Source organism: Oreochromis aureus, linkage group 6, assembly GCF_013358895.1.
Source record: "Oreochromis aureus strain Israel breed Guangdong linkage group 6, ZZ_aureus, whole genome shotgun sequence".
In the NCBI taxonomy this organism is placed as follows: Eukaryota; Metazoa; Chordata; class Actinopteri; order Cichliformes; family Cichlidae; genus Oreochromis; species Oreochromis aureus.
The window spans coordinates 25,385,530-25,404,635 of NC_052947.1; the positions used below are offsets into that span (position 1 = coordinate 25,385,530).

The 19,106-nt window shown below is 38.4% G+C and overlaps 2 protein-coding genes across 2 annotated transcripts; both read right to left on the bottom strand.

Annotated features, from left to right (window-relative positions):
- Positions 1–5,351: 5,351 nt before the first annotated feature.
- Positions 5,352–6,424, bottom strand: dand5 (DAN domain family, member 5). Its single transcript, XM_031741196.2, has 2 exons — positions 5,957–6,424; positions 5,352–5,691 (listed from the first exon to the last, which is right to left on the bottom strand). The coding sequence occupies exons 1-2, from the start codon at positions 6,422–6,424 to the stop codon at positions 5,392–5,394; spliced, it is 768 nt and encodes a 255-aa protein (XP_031597056.1). The 3' UTR covers positions 5,352–5,391.
- A 6,514-nt stretch (positions 6,425–12,938) lies between these two features.
- On the bottom strand, positions 12,939–18,106 carry tspan34 (tetraspanin 34). The gene is made up of 8 exons (XM_031741220.2): positions 18,028–18,106; positions 16,863–16,944; positions 15,512–15,724; positions 14,604–14,678; positions 14,395–14,502; positions 14,059–14,196; positions 13,848–13,940; positions 12,939–13,389 (listed from the first exon to the last, which is right to left on the bottom strand). Exons 2-8 carry the CDS (start codon positions 16,917–16,919, stop codon positions 13,333–13,335), a joined length of 741 nt encoding a protein of 246 aa, XP_031597080.1. The 5' UTR covers positions 16,920–16,944; positions 18,028–18,106; the 3' UTR covers positions 12,939–13,332.
- Between the last annotated feature and the right edge of the window lie 1,000 nt (positions 18,107–19,106).

Consider the following 19,106-nt stretch of genomic DNA (forward strand, 5'->3'; position numbering starts at 1 on the left):
GTCTTGCTCGGTCTTCTCCACATTAAATCAGGTTGTAATTTACTTAAATGTTGTTTCAATTTCTTGTAAAACCTTTTAAAGAAATAAAATAAACCCCCTTCACCTTACAGTGTCAGATTGGCAAAAGTCTAACTCACACAGAACCAGAAAAACCCATTCACTTATTTTACTATGGTTAATGGTTAAAACTACATCAGGATTTTATCCAATAACAAACTTTTGTAGGGCTACACCTATCTTTGTTCTGCTAAGCACCCAACAGACAGTCTGGCGGGCAGGTTGGCAGTCAGGCAGAATGGCAGTAGGCTGGCAGGCCTAGCCCGGGGCACCATCTCCAGCAGAGCCAACTCTGACCAGCTGGTCCACACTAACACCACAGAGTGAGCATGTACGGCTGTATCAGAAGGGAAATGGATGTTATAACTGTGGAACAGACACACTCTCACCTAGAACCTGACACCTACAGCAGTAGACCTCTACTGCGGGGATTTAGGTGATAACACACCATCTCACCTATGACTTAACAGGTCTTACAAATAATCCTTCTGGTATACCTCTTCACCATCCAAATTTATTTCCAGAGAGTGCATGATGGACCCCTGTTCACCCTCACCTGCAGATGCCAGATCTAGGAGCATGATCACTACTCCACTCAGGTCCAGACTAAGCAATACGCTCCAGGGCGAAAAAATAAAGCAGGCAGTAAAGTGCCAAAAACTGCAGTGCCTTCAACAGATACTAGAGGCTGCCTTTAAAAAGGGCACATTAATCCCCATAGATGTTAAAAGGTTCCCCAATGTGTACCATCTATTAAGACTTAAACCTTGTATTTTTAAGGTGTGACCACATTATAGCTGGCAGGTCAGCCTTCACTTTCGCTCCATCAAACCACTAAACTGTATCCATCATCTGAGTTTGTGGTTGTGATGGCTGCACCTACAGCCACACAGTGGTAATATCCACCATATTAGTGTAGAGGCTTATACATAACATTCAATCACATTTGTCTTTCTTTAAATATAGGAATTAATTTACAGGACAATGAATAACTGGTTTTGGTTTAGAATTAATTCACATACTCACATAACACTGCATTCTAAAATAAGTGCGCACATTTTAGTTTACACTGTTATGTATGATTAATCATTTGTTTTCTGAGTTACCTTAGTTGCAGCTGCTCCAGTCCCTTGATTGAAGAGCCAAGAGGTGGAAAAGGGGCGGAGCAAGCTTTGATGGAAGAGTGTAAATTGGCTCATTCCATAACTCGGGACCATGGGGGGGGGGGGATTGGAGTTCATTACGTTAGTTTTAGTTGGGTTTTGTGTTTTACCCCTTCTTGTGTTTTTGTGGGCTGATCAGCCACTATTTAAGTTTCCCCTTTGTCGTTAAGTGAGGTCAGTTTGGTTGAGTTATCAGTATTGTTGTCAACTTTGAGTAGAGTGCTGTTATTTTGACCTTTTTTATGGGCCCAAGATTTTGATTCTTTTTGCATGATTTAACCAATTGTGTTTTTGGGTTAAATAAAAAATCCTTTTTTTGGACTTTAACCTGTGGCTAAGTTTCCTTCGCTGCTCGGTCCATCACATGGTAAATTGGCCCTAAAAATCATAGAAAAATATTGTCTAATCAGATACTTCTGGATGGCATTACCTTGGCCTCCAGTAACACTGTGAGGAATCTTGGAGTCATTATTGACCAGGATATGTCTTTCAGCACACACACATTAAACAAATATGTAAGACTGCTTTCTTGCATTTGTGCAATATCTCTAAAATTAAAAACATTGTGTGTCAGAGTGATGCTGAAAAACCAGTGCACGTATTTGTTACTTCTAGGTTGGATCACTGTAATTTATTAGGCTGTTCTAAACGCTCTCTGAAAAGCCTTGATTGATTCAGAGCACTGCAGCTAGAGTACTGAGAGGGACTAAAAAGAAAAAACATATTTCTTCCACATGGGCTTCACTGGCTTCCTGTTAAACCCAGAAACAAATTTAAAATCCTTAAAGACCTCATAGTACTGTATCGCCCCAATAGAACACTTTGCTCTCAGACGTCTGCCTTACTTGTAGTTCCTAGGATATTTAAAAGTAGACTGGGAGGCAAAGCCTTCAGCTTCCAGGCCCCTCTTCTGAGGAACCAGCTTGCAGTTTCTATTTTGGAGACAGACAATCTCTCTATTTTTAAGATTAGGCTTCAAAATTTACTTAATTTTGATCAAGCTTATAGTTAGGGTTGGATTAGGTGGCTCCAAGAGATAAGGTCACTCTCTAAGAGAGGGTTACTCTCTCTTAGTTATGCTACACTAAGCCTAGACTGCTGGGGGCAGTATGTTTCTTTTTCTTTTCATTCTCTGTGTTTACATATTGCTGTATTTGATCATTAGTGATTATTAATTTCTGGCACTTGTCCCCTCACCTCCCATGTTGCAGCAGATGGCTGTCCAGACTTCTTCCTGTTAAAAGGGAGTTTTTCCTTACCACTGTCGCCTAGTGCTTGCTCATAGGAGGTCATCTCATTGTTGGAGTTTTTCACTATTACTGAAGGAGTCTCTTCACTATAAAAAAATAAAACACCTTGACTCAACAGCTCATGTGATTTGTAAATAAAATTGAAGTTAATTTAAATGGACTTGGTGGTACTTGTCCTTCTTACTCAGTTGAGCACTCAAAGTGCTTACTATTTCACTCAATAAACCACACACACATACATTTACATAGCATTTTTATCTATGCCTAAGCCCTTTCCAACATTCACACACACATTCACAATGGCTACATCAGGGATAATATATACTATATATTATATAGTATTTTTCTTAAGGGTACTCAGGCATGCCAACATGTTAACACCACCCTTCCAGTTTGGTAGATCACCTGGCCTAACACCTAAACCACAGCTACCCACACGTTTAGTGCTAGTATAACCACACTGTGTGGTTAATTCTACTAATGGGCCATCCAAGAAATGTTTGGTAAGTGATAATGTTATTTTTAATTTGTCATTTAACACTATTTTGGGATATTTTATCTCTGTGCAATGGTTGCACCTTGCTAACCAAGCTCGCTAGCTAGCTGATAGCTTAGCACATCATTCTGCCATCTCAATTTTATCAGTTATTGCTAAAGAAAAAAACCAAAAAGGGGAAAAAAACATTAAGTTATTTTTACTTACAGTATATGGTCCAGAGTAGCACGGTGATTTAGCCCCAAGTAGCCAGCAAAGGTAGGAAAGGCCAGGAAATCAATGGAAAGATTTCATCAGCATCAAACTGGTTCAGTGTGGTAATTTTCCTTTTCTTACTATGAATCATAAAATACTTCAATGAGCACTTAATATATTATTATAATGAAGGAAAAAAAATATATATAACTTTTCAATACTGAGCAAAATGGGCACCTATAAATCTAACTTTATCATTCAGTTTCCTTTAAATTCACCTTGACTTAAGTAATATTTCTGGAGTCCCACTCCATCCTCCAACCCCCCCACACATACCCATCACACATACCTCCCAACCATTTCCATGTCTGACAGTTAAAAGGCCTACACACACAGAGAGAGAAAGAGCAGGCAGCTCATTGTGCGTTTTAAAGCGCTAACTAGGCCACTTAGCACCCCGTGACGCTGATCTGATCCCCGAGGCGCTGAACTTGGCAGCAGGCCCTCCTCCTTTCGCTCCTTCCTTTCCCCTCGCCATGGGAACCAGGCCATCCTTAATGACACAGGAGTGCTCCGCCGGATCCCACAATGCAAAGGGGGCTGACATCTGTCTTGCTAAGTGGTGCAATCTCTTGTGCACCTTGTTTGTTCAATCAACAACCGTCTTCATCCTCCCCTCCCCTCACTATGCCCATTTTTCTTTTTTTATCTCTCTTCTTCCAGGAAAAAAAAAAAAAGATTGGAAAGAGGGTAATACAGGGAGAAGATAGTGAGCTCATCACTCTTTCTTTGTTAACATCATCATGCGGACTGATAGCAAATGCGCTATTGCATAATGACATTTAGGGAAGTACAGCCATGATTAGTTATAGATTACTCAGACTTTGACATTTCACAAACAACCCTCTTCACTATGAGGAATTTGTTCATTGTCGTGTGAGTCTCCCAAGCTCTCCACCTTCTCTATATGTCTACGTATAGAGGAAAAAAAAGAAAAAGAAAACAAGTGCCTGATTAAAAGTGGCCCCTAATTCTTCACAGTTAAGACCTGGGCAAATATTTGTCCCATCAATCTCGGAAAATATAGCCATCAACGCAAGATGTTAATCACATGCTAATGGAATCCAAGGGACTCAATGCACCCCCGTAGTGCAATGAACGCTTTCACTTTTTCAGAAAGCCCACGTGAATGCAAATGGCCATCTAAGCAGCCATTTTGACAACATGCCAAGGCGACGTAAAGAGCCCCCTTCTTTATGCTCCTCTGGGAATGTATGTAGGGATGTGTGGGATGAGTTCACTTTACCAGGCCCAGGTGCCAGGATATAAATGAATAATAGGTTTTATGGGCTCTAACGGGGGGGGGAAAAAGCACATACACACATAATCACACATGCCCTCTTGCTCAAGTGCATCTGTGGTGAAGGATGTTCAAATTCCCACAGCTAGCTTGAAAAGAGATTGGGCATGAGAATAGGTGGTTCCTATACATAATTCAGGGGTCCATGCTGAAACAATTATGTTTGCTTACCGCTAAGTACCCGTGCTCAATAGCCTGCTTGCTGTCTAGTTCGGTGCTTTCAGATGTAAGTGCTATGTGCTAAAAGTCGATGGAACACGGCTTTTTAATAAAATATAGACGCTGACACTTGAATGCTTGAATACAAGAGTGGGAGGGAAAAAAAAACAACAAATGCTCTTCATGTTTTTACTTGAGCTTTGCATGCAAACTAAATTGCACTTGTAAATCCAACAGTGTTGGCAGAAAAGTAATTAGCAATGCCAGGAAAAAAAAGGAATGTGGACAAAGAGGACATTTTAATGACAATATCACAGATCACAATATTTCAGTTTAGATTAATCTAAACACACTTTTAATCATAAGTCCAGTGTGGACCGTTTCATTTGTTGCGACAGAAAAATGCGTGACCAAAGCTCAGGTCACTTTGTCAACAATCGATGGTGGGAGAAGCCACCAGAATGTTTACCTTCTGAATAATACATTCAGACTCAAAAATACAGATACGCATACGATTACACATACAAATATTTGTTCCAGCTCTTAAAATAATCACTTTATCGTTTATGAAAAATAGTGGCTCACTTTGGCAGTGATTTGATTCAAATTAAAACTTCTCTTCTGCTTGATTTTCTATGTGATTTGCAACACAGGATTACATTCAGACAGCGCAAAATGTCATGAAGCCTTGTTGTGGCAGCTTTTACAGCGTTACACGTGCCTGGAGCCTACAGCCATGGCGCTCTTTTCCTCACGACCTGTCTCACACTTGCACTCTTCCACCACCATCACTCGCTTCTCCCGGACGTCGGCTCCACAGCGCAGAGGCACAGTAACAGTCTGAGCTTTTGATGGTGCACAGCGGGAGCAGGGGGCCCGCCGGTGGAAGGCTCCTGTCTCAGGACTCAGTCCTGCAAACTCTCCTTCAGATGGGACAAAGAGGGAGCTGCATTGGCCGAAACACAGCTTGTTGTGTACTGTCACTGTTTCGCATCCATCTGCTGTCACATGCTGGGAAGATGACAGCGAGGGTCAGGTTTAGGGTAAACACAGCAGCTATTGTTTCCTTTACCTCTGAGAATGTAAAAATCAACGCTTCAACACCACAGCTAATGCAGACTGCAATAATCATTTTTAAAAAAAATCAACACTAATGTGACTAACAATGAGGAATTTCCAATATTCTGTGTAGTCGTGTAAGAACTCAGTTAACCTGACGCTGATTTGCATGTGCATATTAATGGGCAAAGAATTGAAAACGTATGATGGCTCTTACCTGAGTGAAAGGTACTGCAGTGCATGTCTGTTTCATGTCCTTCAGGTTCACTGGCAAAGACATCTTGCTGCCTTTATCTATGATTTTCTGCCACATTTGCAGGCCCTGCTTCTTCTTTAGCTCCAACTCAGTGGGGTTTTTAGGGCGCAGGTTGTGTAGTGGATTTACAGGAGCCTTGTTGGCCCCAGCCTGACCTGGACGACCGCGAGACAAGAAGGCAGGGAAGGGCAGTCTGGTACTGTGGGAAGGGGTTCTTCTGGGGGTCAGTCCTCTTCTGAAGAATCCAGACTGGGTCAGGGTATGATGGTCCAGCTGCACAACCTTGACTATCCCCTGGACAGGTTCCTCTGGTCCGCTGCCAGATGACTCAAAATCAACCCTGGATCCTTTCACATACGAGCTGTAAGGAAGTGTAACAGCCGCCGCCGTCCAACTTGACAAAAAGATAAAGGCGATGAGGAGAGCCATTCTCTGAGGAAAAGTTGAAAAGTACACTGAAATTATTTTAAAATTTACCACTATTGACTTTAAAAATTAAATTAAAAAAGAAATCTTTGTCTGGTAGTTTGTGGTCCAAGGTTCCAAATGGCAACCTTGCTGTCAGTGCTTTGCCAGTATGGCGGAGGGAGTCTTTTTATGTAGGTAGCTGCCAATTCTCACCTGCGTTTAATGCAAAGAAGGTGTCACAATTCCCGCACCAGACCAGACATCACACCCAGCTTAAAAGTCCAGGTCGTGGATGGTTGCCAGACTGAGAGGATTTTAGTTTCAAAGCAAGTGTGGAAAAGACGGTCATAAAAACATAACATTTGAAAGGTGAGCTTGATCTCGGAGTTCAAACTAATCCGATCTGGGCTGATTCCACAAACACTAATTATGCTGCGACTTTGCGTTTATGCTATTTAGAATGCTTTTAATTAAAAAATAAGAGAGAATATTTACAACAACAACAAAAGAACATCAACAGATATAGAAGTTTTATCAGCAGTTGGATGGAAAGACCTTCAGTCTCCTTCAGCAAAGAGGAAGTATGAACACCATTCTTGTAAATCATGGTCTAATGTTTGCTATTTGCTGCCTAACAGCACCAAATATTCCATAGGTATTCATCTGGTGACAGCAAAACATATAAGATATTAATATCTTTTAAATGACTGCAGTGCAGATAAGAAAGATTTAGAAAGAAAGAAATATAATAGTAAGAAAACATTAACAGTTATGGGAATTTATCAGAATGAATCATTAAATTAGAATTTTTTATGCATAATTAACCTAAATTCAGCCTGCAGGTCTGGGAAGTTTTATGAAACCTCTGACGTGCACGCATAAACACACAAAGTATACTTGGAGCAAAGCCATTTGTGTCCTATCGCACAGTTTCAGAAAGACATTTCAAACACTATCTCATCAGCTGGGCCGGTCATTCAACAGGTGTTCCTGCTGCCTTTGACTGTAAAGCAATAATGAGTTTATGTTCCCCGTGTAAACAAACAGTCTCCTTCCCATGTATTCCCGCAAGCAGTTTCTTAGCCTCTCCCTTGGCATCCCATCATTGCACCATTAGACTTGATTGTGCTCTGTCACCCGTGACGTGATCACATGCTGGCTGTTGAAAGCAGACTAGCTGACGGTGTTATAACAGAACGAGTGTTTAACTTTCTCATATACAAACCTGGCCTTTAAAAGTCACTTTCCCCTCCCTTCTTCTCAGTTTCTGTTTCCCGGAATCACAACCTAACACTAAGGCATACAATGACAAAAGATTAGAAAAGGTAAATGAATCTGTTTTAAGTGTAGGTTTTTTTTTTTTTTTTTATCACATACACTCATGTGGGTCACATTTGTAGTATCAACCTTACTTACCAGCAAGATAAGTAGTAATTCAGGATTATGTGGCTGTGTTTAAAAAGCACTCAAGGTCTATTCCTCCAGCTACAGCATGAGGATTCTCCACAAGAGGGCACAGTTTACAAACTATTGCCTCCTTCTACCATTCAACCGCCCCCTTAATATTTAAACAAACCTCCAGTGTGGACTGTGACTGTGTGCATTTTACAATCAGTATTTTTGTAGAGCACCTCTGTTGTTTCACTGCTTCTCAACAAAAGGCTGTATTGACAGGTTAGATCTGCTTTTGGTTGCTTCCTTATTCTCAAGTGTTGCCACCGCAGGAAGCTCCGGATGTTTGATTTGGTAGATATCTAAGGCCTTCCTGATATAACTGCAAAATGATTTGTGTCTCCTCCCAGTATTGAACTGGGAATCTTTGGACTCCTGTTAATTTATACTATTCTCTAGAAAGACACTAGTAAATGTTTGAATAAACAATGACATGTCAGCAGCTTCTTGTGGGGTTAAAAGCAGAACAGGCGGCTTTTGTTTCTGTTTATTCAAATGAAAAGTACACCATATAAAAGATGGCCCATCATAAACTGGAGTAATAAAGTTACTCCAGGAAGTACTGCATTAGAATTATTCACATACTGGAAGGAAATGGTCCATGAATGTGTAACTTTGTGAAGAAAAGACTGCCAGCTTTTTCTGACAATACCAGATTTTGATGAAAATATGTTTATCTTTCAAGTATGCAGTTTGGGCATTAACTTTCTGGACAAAACCGCTTTTCCGTTTTCTCTATACGTCATATTAAATTACATTTTAAATCAAAGAATGGAAATGTGACTAAAACTTTCAACTTTTATTCAAGAGGTGGAAAGTAAAAATATTGCATTAACTGTTTTGGGATTGCAGTTATTTTTATATGCAGTCCCAGATTTTTGGAAGCTCAAAAGTAACTGGTCAGAGTAACAATTTCAACACAAGGAGTGACTGAAACCATAAATATCACCAAATGCCGTGTTTCCTTTCTTGAAATGCTCTGTTATGCCATTGCAGAAGTCACCTTCAAGGGCTGCTTGTTTGTGGGTCTGTCTACATTCACTTTTGCCTTCAGAAACTGAGCATGCTCAGTTGGGATGAGATCAGATGACTGACATTGCCACTGAAGAATATCTCTTTTCTTTGCCTTTGAGGACTTCTTGGGTTACGTACATTTGTTTTGAACCATTATCCATTTGCACTGTAACACAAAGTCCTATCAGTTTTGCACCAGCTAGTTGCATCTAAGCAGACATTATAGCCCTGTATACTTCGCAATTCTTCCTGCTGCTTCTATCAGCAGTCATATCATCAATAAACATTAGTGACCCGATTTCACTTGCAGCCATACATGAGCCGTTTCTTTTCTTCTTCATACTTCTCTCTCCCCAGGTAAACTTTGGTTTCAACTGCCCAAAGGTTTCTTTCTTTCTTTTTTTTTTTTTAGAGCTGTGCTGGCTCTTTTAGATGATTTCTGGCAAAGCCTAATCTAATGTTCTTGAGTGTAGCCAGTGCTCCCTACTGTAAATCCTCTGTATTTCCATTCATGATTCATCTTGTGATTGTAGATTTTGGCACTGGTACGACTTCCGGGACTTTTGGTGCTCCTGTCCAGTTCATTCGTTTTTATGAATGCAGATTGTTGATTTTGCCACTTTTAATGTTTTTCTCTGTGATCATTTATTGTTTTGTTTTGTTTTTTTTGTTTTTTTTTCATTGTTATTTTTTTTTATTTTTCAGTCTAAATGGCCTCATTCACTGGCACCTATATGTCTTTTGAAATCATATTGAGAGTTCCAATCAACCACCAACAAACTGAAACTTAACATTTAGAATCAACTGGAGATCTTATATCTGCTTAATTTGTTATGAAAAAACAGGGGAAATAAACTCACCTGGCCATTAAACTGTTTGTCAGAGACTTTGTCTCTAAAATTGTCCTCAGGAGATTTTATTCCTAAGTGTATCTACTAAAAAAGTCTACCAAACAAATTCAATTAAAATCATTGGAGCTTAAGCCCTTGTATTTTATAAAAAACAAAACAAAACAAAACCCCCCCAAACAATCAATCTATGATCTATGACATCTTGAGGTAGTATGATCACATTGTACCACATCAAGATGTTTTACCACAAAGCCAGCTAGAAAACATAACATACTGTACTATAGAATACTTCTCTAGTTTATAAGTTGAGGACATTGATCAAAACTCTACACTTCTGTCTGTAACTTTAACCCAGTTCATAATCAACAGGCTTCAAAGACGGAATGACTGTGCTTAAGACAGGTTAGTTTTATTTTCCACAATAAAAGGTTCAAGGTTTAAAGTTATTATTATTGTCCCACTAGAGGAAATTTGTTGCCAGAATACACAACAACAATGTAAGCCTGTTGTACAAATGCATGCAGTAAATGTAAAACCATACTACATAGGCAAAAGTACCAAAAGGATTCAGAAAGTAATATAATCAGGTTGCAGATAGGTATGTAAGGGCTAAAAAGAAAAAGAAAAAGACATGGAGACTTTCAGTCCTCCAGGCAGATTACTAGAAAGACAACCTCAGGGCAATAACTCAAACTCCCAAAGAAGTGGCTGGTTCAGACTGAGGTTATTATAGTTAACTCAAACTCAAAACTGAAAACATTTAGGAAAAAATATTAACTGAAAAAAGAGACATTAGGAAAAAAAAAAAAGTACAACACACCAAATAAAAAAAAATACAGAAAATGTTGTTACTTTTGGTAATTTTGGTCAAATTTGTCAAAACAACAGGCCTGAGGAGACATTGGTTCATATATTTACTGAAAAAGGGAAGGCTGTTTGTGAGTCAGCTGCCTTGATAAAATGTTATGTTTGTATGCATTTCTTTAGTTTTTTTGACCTGTGTAGCTAAAGGACAGATGACTCTATGGTGTAGTGGTTGACACATTCACCTACACATGACATTTCCCCAATTTGAGACTGGGTGGAGGCACAGTAGATTGGTACTCTCAGTGCTGATACCAGTCCCAGATAAAAGGGAGGGTTGGATCAGGAAGGTCACCCTGTGTAAAATCTGTGCCGAGTCATGTGGATCAGTCCACTGTGGTGACCCCTTGGATAAATAAGGGACTAGTTGAAAGTAACTTAGACAAAGGAGAGATTCATTACACTAAGTCACAAAGTCATCGTCTAGTGTCTCACCTTCAGGAAGACCGAAAAAAACACAGTCGTCAGCAAACCTGAAAAATGCGCCTGTTCTTGTAATTGATGTTGCTCTCAGTAGTGTATATGATGTTTAAATATGTGTTTTAAATCTTTAGGGCAACACTGATATTTCTGTGTCAGTGCTGAAACCAAACCTCATATGTCACATCATATTTAAACTTCTCTTACTTTCATTATGCTTGAAATTCATATAAGAACGTTGACCTAAAAAAGAACTTAATGAGGTCATAACGCTATTAAACATAATCACACGTTGAGGTTTATCTGTTTTATGATGTTTATGATGGCTGTGGCAGAACATGTGACTGTAAAACCATCTGCGTCACCAGCCAGCATACCTTAAAACGTACTAATTAGACCTCAGAGAGGACACACACACACACACACACAAATACTCTGTGTGATCAATCCTGCTTAATACAAATTGAAATGTATCAAATAAAATTAACCTGTGGAAATATAATTTACTTTACTTAATAAAGTGTTTTAACCACATGGCTACACCATACTGATCAAATATACCTTTTCATCCCTCATGCAATTAAACACCTGTTGTTGATATTAATATCTAACTTATACACTTTGTTAAGTCTACTTATTACTTGTCACCGTAATAGCAGATTTTTTTTCTTAATGCCTGAATACTAGGCATTTTCCAAAGCTTGCAGCATATTGTTGAAGCACGGGATTTTACTCAAGAGATTAAGTTGGAGTTAATATACTGAAAAATATGAGTTAATTCAACACTAACATGACTGATGTTCAGGGTTATGTAAGGACTTCATACATAGATTACTTTTGAAGTCTGTCTTATCATCAGTGTTCATGATAACTTAACTGCTTTCTGTGTCCTGAAGATAAAAGCAGCAGCATTAATGGAAAATTCAACTCTTATCAACTCTTTCTTTAATAATTAGCTTACGTATTATCTCCGGCCACTTTATTGGCACCTCTTGCTAAAACCAGGTTGGACTTAAACCAGAAATGGCTTCAATCTTCATGGCGTCAATTTAAAAAGGGACTAGAAATACTTTTCAAAGATTTTGGGGCTTATTGACATGAGAGCGTCATGTAGCTGCCTGAGATTTGTCAGCTGCACATTCATGATGTAAATCTCCCGTTTCACCACAGCACAAAGGTGATCTACTGGATTCGGATCTGGTGACTTTGGAGGCCATTTGAATACAGTTAACTCATTGTCATGTTCAAGAAACCAGTTTGAGATTACTTGAGCTTTGTGACATGACACTGGTCATAAAGAGAAAGTCAACAACAATACTCGGGTAGGTTGTGGCATTTAAATGATACCAAGGGGTTTGATACAATGCAGGATGGATCCGTGGTTTCATGATGTTTACATCAAAATGAGGCCCTACCATCCATCTGTGTCACAGTAGAGATTGAGACCCATCAGAATTTTAGTCAGAAAATTGTAGTTTCAGTTTCCTCTTCTTGGCTGACAGGTGTGGCTTTCTGCTGCCGTCACCCATCTGCTTCAAGGTTCCACATGTTTTCTGTTTAGAGATGCTCTTCTGCATTTTTTGGTTGTAACAAGTGGTTATTTGAGTTACTGTTTCAGCCAGAAAACTGTTGCTCACTGGATATTTTCTAATTTCTGGACCGTTAATTGTAAACCCTAGAGACGGTTGTGTGGGAAAATTGACAAGCCTGTCTGGCATCAACAGCTATGCCATGTTCAGAGTCACTTAAATTACTTTTCTTCCCTATTTTGATGCTCAATTTGAACTTCAGCAGGTCATCTTGACCATGTGCATATGCCGAAATTCACAGAGTTACTGTCATGTGATTCATATTCGACTTACCAATTAACTGAGAAAGTGTACCTAAAAAAGTGGTAAAGTGGTAAGATAAAAATTCAAGTAAACTACGATCAATCATGGCACAAGTTCAGTTTGTTCTTTTTATTATTTAGAAGTGATCATACATAAAAAAATAAACTCATAACATTAATTTAGTGACTGTAAACCACTGACACAAACAACCCAGAGTTCTCTGCACTGTGCATCATTTCACATTTTAGGTTAAGTGTATCAGCACATACAGCAGGAGACCCTCACACAAACATAAATAAATCACAGTATAAGTGTGTACAGATACAGAGTTTTAAAAGTAAAAAGATGTCACTACCTTCTCCTCTATCTTTGCATGAAAGCTTTAAAAACCAGAAGAGGCAGAACATTCAATGTTCAGCTGAAAATCTGCTTTGAATCAAATACTAGAAAACTTTCCACAGACAAAACCACTTAGCAAAATTTCTCCAAAGTTGAATTATCGATCTTTTCCAGCTTTGCAGTAGAGAACCATTGAAACCACCATGGCAGCGATCTGCAAAGACAACAGTTAATCAACATTAGGTCTAAATACAGTGATTTGAGATGAGATAAAAGTTAAAATGTGGACAAATTCTTTGTCATATTCTGTTCTCTGTAAGTCAGGTCATTTATAAGGTTAGGTTTAGTCAAAGTATGGCATGTTAACTGAACTGTTTATTTTATTCAAAAATAAATAAGGTGTTCATTTGGGCTGAAACTATTTCCCGTTACTTCAAGAGTCAAATCAGTATGAAAATTAACTTTTTTAAATATGTTGTTTCACAGTAATAAAATTCAAATGAATCACCCAGAAAAAAAGACACACACACTGTGTCTTCTAGCATCATTTATAAGTATGTGTAAGGTATACGGCCATAAAGAAATTGAAGATAATATTATACACAATAGATAATAACTGTGTGGTACTAGCATGCAGTATATAACTGATGGATGATGGAACGTGAATGATACCTCGAGAGCAGCGATCCCCATTGCCACACCTGCAATGACCAGAGCGTTGTCCTCTATCAGCTGCAGCAGTTTGTCAAAGCAGCCATCGACGTCCTGGAAGTAAAACAAATGTTTTTAGCTGAGGATGGGAAACACTGCCGTGCACTGTACGTTGCATTCATTCTGTTGCTGACATGCATAAAATTTGGCCAAATGTAGGCTGGTCTCATACCGCTTTTCCCGCTCTATCTGCATTGCATTCATTATCACTAGTGGTTGAATTACAGCATGGGGTTGGATAGAGCTTTCCTTTATTGTAAAAAGGCGAGTCTGTAAAATCTGTGTAGTTCCTGTATCCACAGCATTTCAACTAGAAGAGAGTAAAAAAGTGTTAATGCAACAAGTTTTTAATCACCGTAACGACAAAACAAAATTTCAACTCTAAGTTTGATAAATGTGCAAAATGTGAAGTAATTCAAAACGTTAGTCTTAAAAGTTTGATCAAATAAACTTCCATGTGCATATAGATCACAAACTTTTCTCTTAAATAAATAAATGGGTACAGTACCTCTTCCATTGTGTTGTCCCAGACAGAAGTCAGCTTGTTTTGGTCTCCATACTTGTTTTTAATGGTCTTTTGGACGTTTTTCTCCAGTTCCTGAAGAAGCTCACCAGCCTGAGAGACACAGACAGACAGTAGCACGTTATCATACTTTTTAGTTTCTAAATCTGACCACTGGCAGCTCTTGCCATATTTTGCTCTTCAGAGCCACTCACCACATCTTTGAAGACAAAGAGCACAATGGCTCCTGCAACCTCGATGAGGAAGATAATCAAAACAATACTGAAGAACTAAAAGGGGGAAAACGAAAAAGCATACTGTAAAACATTTGATTCTTAACAGCATACTCTTAAGTTGTCAGTAGAGAAACAGATGTATAGTTACAAGAAAGTACCTGCTCAAATATGAAGCTAAAGAGTAGCTACAGAAGAATCACAGCTTAAGTCACTATACAGTACATGTCCATGAAGACGGTAAAGTTTTCAAGATGGCCATTTACTGTGCATTGCTATGTCTGTGTAACAGCAAAACCAGCCCCAAAACACATTTATTTCCTGCAGTGTTTGTTTTTTGTGTGCAGTACATTAACTGGCTGTTGGATATGCCTTTCCACACTAACTGCCATTTGTACACTGCGAGTTTTGTCTTCTTTATCCACTCACATCTATTGCCTCACATCTATTGCCTTTCATTTGATAAGAACTAGCGTTAGCAGTCATAAAGTGTTGGCTCTGGTAAGTCAGACTGTTGAAGAATCTTTCAAGAGCACCTGCACCTGTTTTCAAATGTATCGATAACACACGAAGAAGAAATTATTTATTGATGTGTCAGTATTTGGTCACATCATGTGTGAGGACACACTTCTTTAAATGAATGGCAAACTCAGCTGACTTAAATATAATTCTCTCTACTCCCCAGTTATAAAACAAAATGGTCATCTCAAGGAAAGACTTTGGTGCCAGTTATATTTTAATGATTTGGGCAATGAAGTTGCAAACTTTATTATCCTACTATTACAGATACAGAAGACCATGTCTGCTGTTCTTTCTTTCTTTCTTTCTTTCTTTCTTTCTTTCTTTTTAAAAAATGTTTTATTATTTTTTTTATTCCAAACTTTGCTCACCGTCAGCAGCATGCATTTGCTCTCCCTGATGGCACCACAGCAGCCCAGGAAGCCAATCACCAGTAGTACAGCACCCACAGCGATGAGCAGGTAGCTGACGTTTACCAGTTGTGATAACGAGGAGGCGTCTTCCACCTCATCCAGTATATCCAGAAAGGAATTCCTGTCCACCTGCACCCAAATTCCCACACCCAGAATGACTGCACCTGCTAACTGCAGGTTTATGAAGAAAGAAAGGAGAGAAAGAAAAAAAACTGTAAGATAATGTAAGCAGATGATTAAAACATGGAATACTAATGGGAAATTAAACTAAAAAACTGAACATGAATGATATGAACTGCACTAACGTTTTTAATAAGTAACAGTGGCAAAATAAATTGTATTTATTTATAGCTGTCCACATTTTAAGAAAAACAGTTTCTTACTACTTCTTACTAATTTTCTGATATCACTGAAAATCCCAGGGAAAAAGACAAAAATAGGGAACAATAGATGTAAGAAAAAAAGTTGGCAACTGGATTTCTTTAGGTTTGCAAAGACATTTCACCTAAAACTACTCAAGACTTCCAGCTGCCTTTTTTAAGCTTCCAAGTCTACCATGATCGGGATGACTGATAACATACACAGACATAAAGAAAATACTTTGGAAATGAGTTTGTTCATTCTAACAATATGAATAAAATAGAATGACCATGTAAGAAGTGACACTGTTACAACAGAAGTAATGGGAGCTGTAATTTTTCTGCATGCGCACAAAGTAATCATAAAAAAATTGATGAAACTGTTATAGTGATGAAAAACTGTGATAACGGATAAAAAATGAATGAAACTGTTATGGTGATGAAAAACTGTCATAGTGGAGGAAAAATTGTCTCAGAGCATGGAGGGTAATCCACAGATCAGCGCTCCTGTCAGTTAATGCTCACCGAAAATATTAGACCTGAATGTGACATTTTTGCGTTGAGCGGGAGCACTGTAGCGATAATTGGTGTTTTGTTTTAAGTTAGTTAGCTAAGGCTAAGCAGACCATCTTTTCTCTTCGACCTTGCATTAAATAGACATAATGTTCAGTGGTACTGTTCATCCAAACTGATTTATGGGGAAAAGCAAATATTCATATTATTGAAAACTCTGACTTAAAGCCATATCTGAACAGAGAAAGTGGGCTAAAATGTATGTCTTATTGAGACTACCTATAAAAGAGAATAATTCATACAGCCAAATGAAATGGTTTGGCCTTTTGTGATTCACTACTCTCTATAAAGTCTTCTTTGTAGTCTGGTGTAGGATGTGAAACCAAGCTGTTGAAGAGATGCAGAGAAATAGAAGTTCTCTCTTTTTTCCAACTTACAAAGATGCCGCCATTGAAGATGAACATCATAATTTTGAGAAAGCCGGAACAACACATTTTGGCTGATTTCTGTTTTTTCACTCTGTTGAAGAAACAAGAACAAAAAAAAAACATGTCAGTCCAGGTGAAAACAACTTATTTAGTGTAATTACGATTATTCTTTTTCAGCATTTATCATGGGGGACTTTTCTTTTACTTCTGAAATTCAAATCAATAGCAAGAGGCAGACAACACAAGCAGTGACCAACATGGGTCACTCGGCATTCGCTTGGGTTAAACATTAACCGAAGTAGCTGGCAGAAAAACAGAGAGGGGGGTCGTAATCTTCTCTAAATATACCAATCTTTTCATGCTGACGTCATGCAGAGTTTCGGTTGAAGCGTTGCCCAAGTCTACATGCTATTTTTTATTCATTTTGCTGCTTGGTTAATTAAGTGATCCTCCACCAGGCATCTCAGCTGTGTGATATGTTTGCTTCTTTTCTCCTTGCATTTAAGCCTCTATTTGGTTCAGTTGAGGTAAAAAACTTTGAACTTCCAGTGTGCTGAAATATTAAAGCTGAGGTACCTTATCAGGTTAGTGGTTTCACAGTTTAGGTAGCACAGGAGTGCCATAAAAGAGGCACACACAACCCCTTGTCCATTAACTTGCACAACCTAAGATGCCTGTTCCTGGTATCAGAGAAATAAACTCAGTTTTATAGTTACTGTCACATTCTTCCTTATTGCAGCTTTGACAACAGCAATCAATGGGACCTACTTTGCAGCTGCAACCTTGTTTCCATGAGGCAATAAAGTTCCCTTGTAACACCACCATGTTAATTTCTGAATACATACTCGAGCAGCCACAAAAGAGAGGAATAAATTACTTAAAATCTAAGAAGAAAAGTTGTTTCTGCACCAACGCTTTTAATAGAAATGCAGCAGCTAAATAACTCAGTTTGATGGTTTTTTGTTTTTGTTTTTTGTACCTGTTTTTATACAAAATAATAACACCTGGACATTGCTGAGGAATAGTAATCATGTCACTATAACTTGCCTAATGTTAATAAAATCCTTTGATTACAGAACAAACCATTCATCATCCGGATGAGCTTTAGATTAAGGAAGATTAATAGAAGGTTAGTTGTGGAGTTTGAATTAAAAGGTGAAGAAAGCAACTATACCTGTGTTGTACTGAGGTATGCGTGTCCGCTGAGGTCTGAGCAGTGAGGAGTGTCTGTGCATCGACGATTTGGACTGCTCATTTAAGTTCTCACAGGTCGCACACTCCCATGACCAACCCACCCACCATAGGACACACACACACACACACACACACACACACACACACACACACACACACACACACACACACACACACACACACACACACAAACACAGGGTTCAAAGTTATTTTCAATCACATTTCACAACTTTCCATGACATTGAGATAAGTTTTTATGACCAAACGTCATGAAGACAAAAAAAATCAGACAACAACATCATATAAAGCAATTTAATCTGACAAGAGATATTTTCTCAGGTGACGTAATTCAGTCACAAGCTCCTTTACAAGGATATCTGGGAAGCATGTTTTCCAAAACTTCCTGGTTTTATTATTTTCTTGTAACTCATCAAGGGCTGAAAAAAACACTAATTTCAAATTCAATTAATAATCCAGGTTTTTCATAACAAACACGACTCATGCAATCACAGTTGTGCCCCACATAATAAGATCTTTCTTGGTGATCAGTCCAATCAAAGAAACCATGGCGATCAAATCACTACAGGTCATGGTCAAAGTAAAACACAGTAGGCAGTCCAGTGTGACGTCATTGAACATTAAAAACTGTCATGATAAACGATAACTGATTTACTCATGGAACATTTTTACGATAATATTTATGACTTTATTGATTTATCATGCTATTGATTAGTGAATGATTTCAACACTGCATGGAAACTTGTTTTATTATTAACTTCGCGGATCATTAGGAAGTACTTAATCTGATTCAGTAAAATCATGAAAATCATGGCTCCTTCCCGACTCCCCCAAAATGACATTTCTTTTGTATAATAACTTTAAAATATCAGTGAAGTTGCACAAAATTTAACCTTTATGCTATAAAAGCTACCTTTGAAGCACATACGCTATATTGCCAAAAGTATTCGCTCATCTGCATATGAACTTGAGTGACATCCAATTCTTATTCCATAGGGTTTAATATGATATAGGCTCACCCTTTGCAGTTATAACCATTCC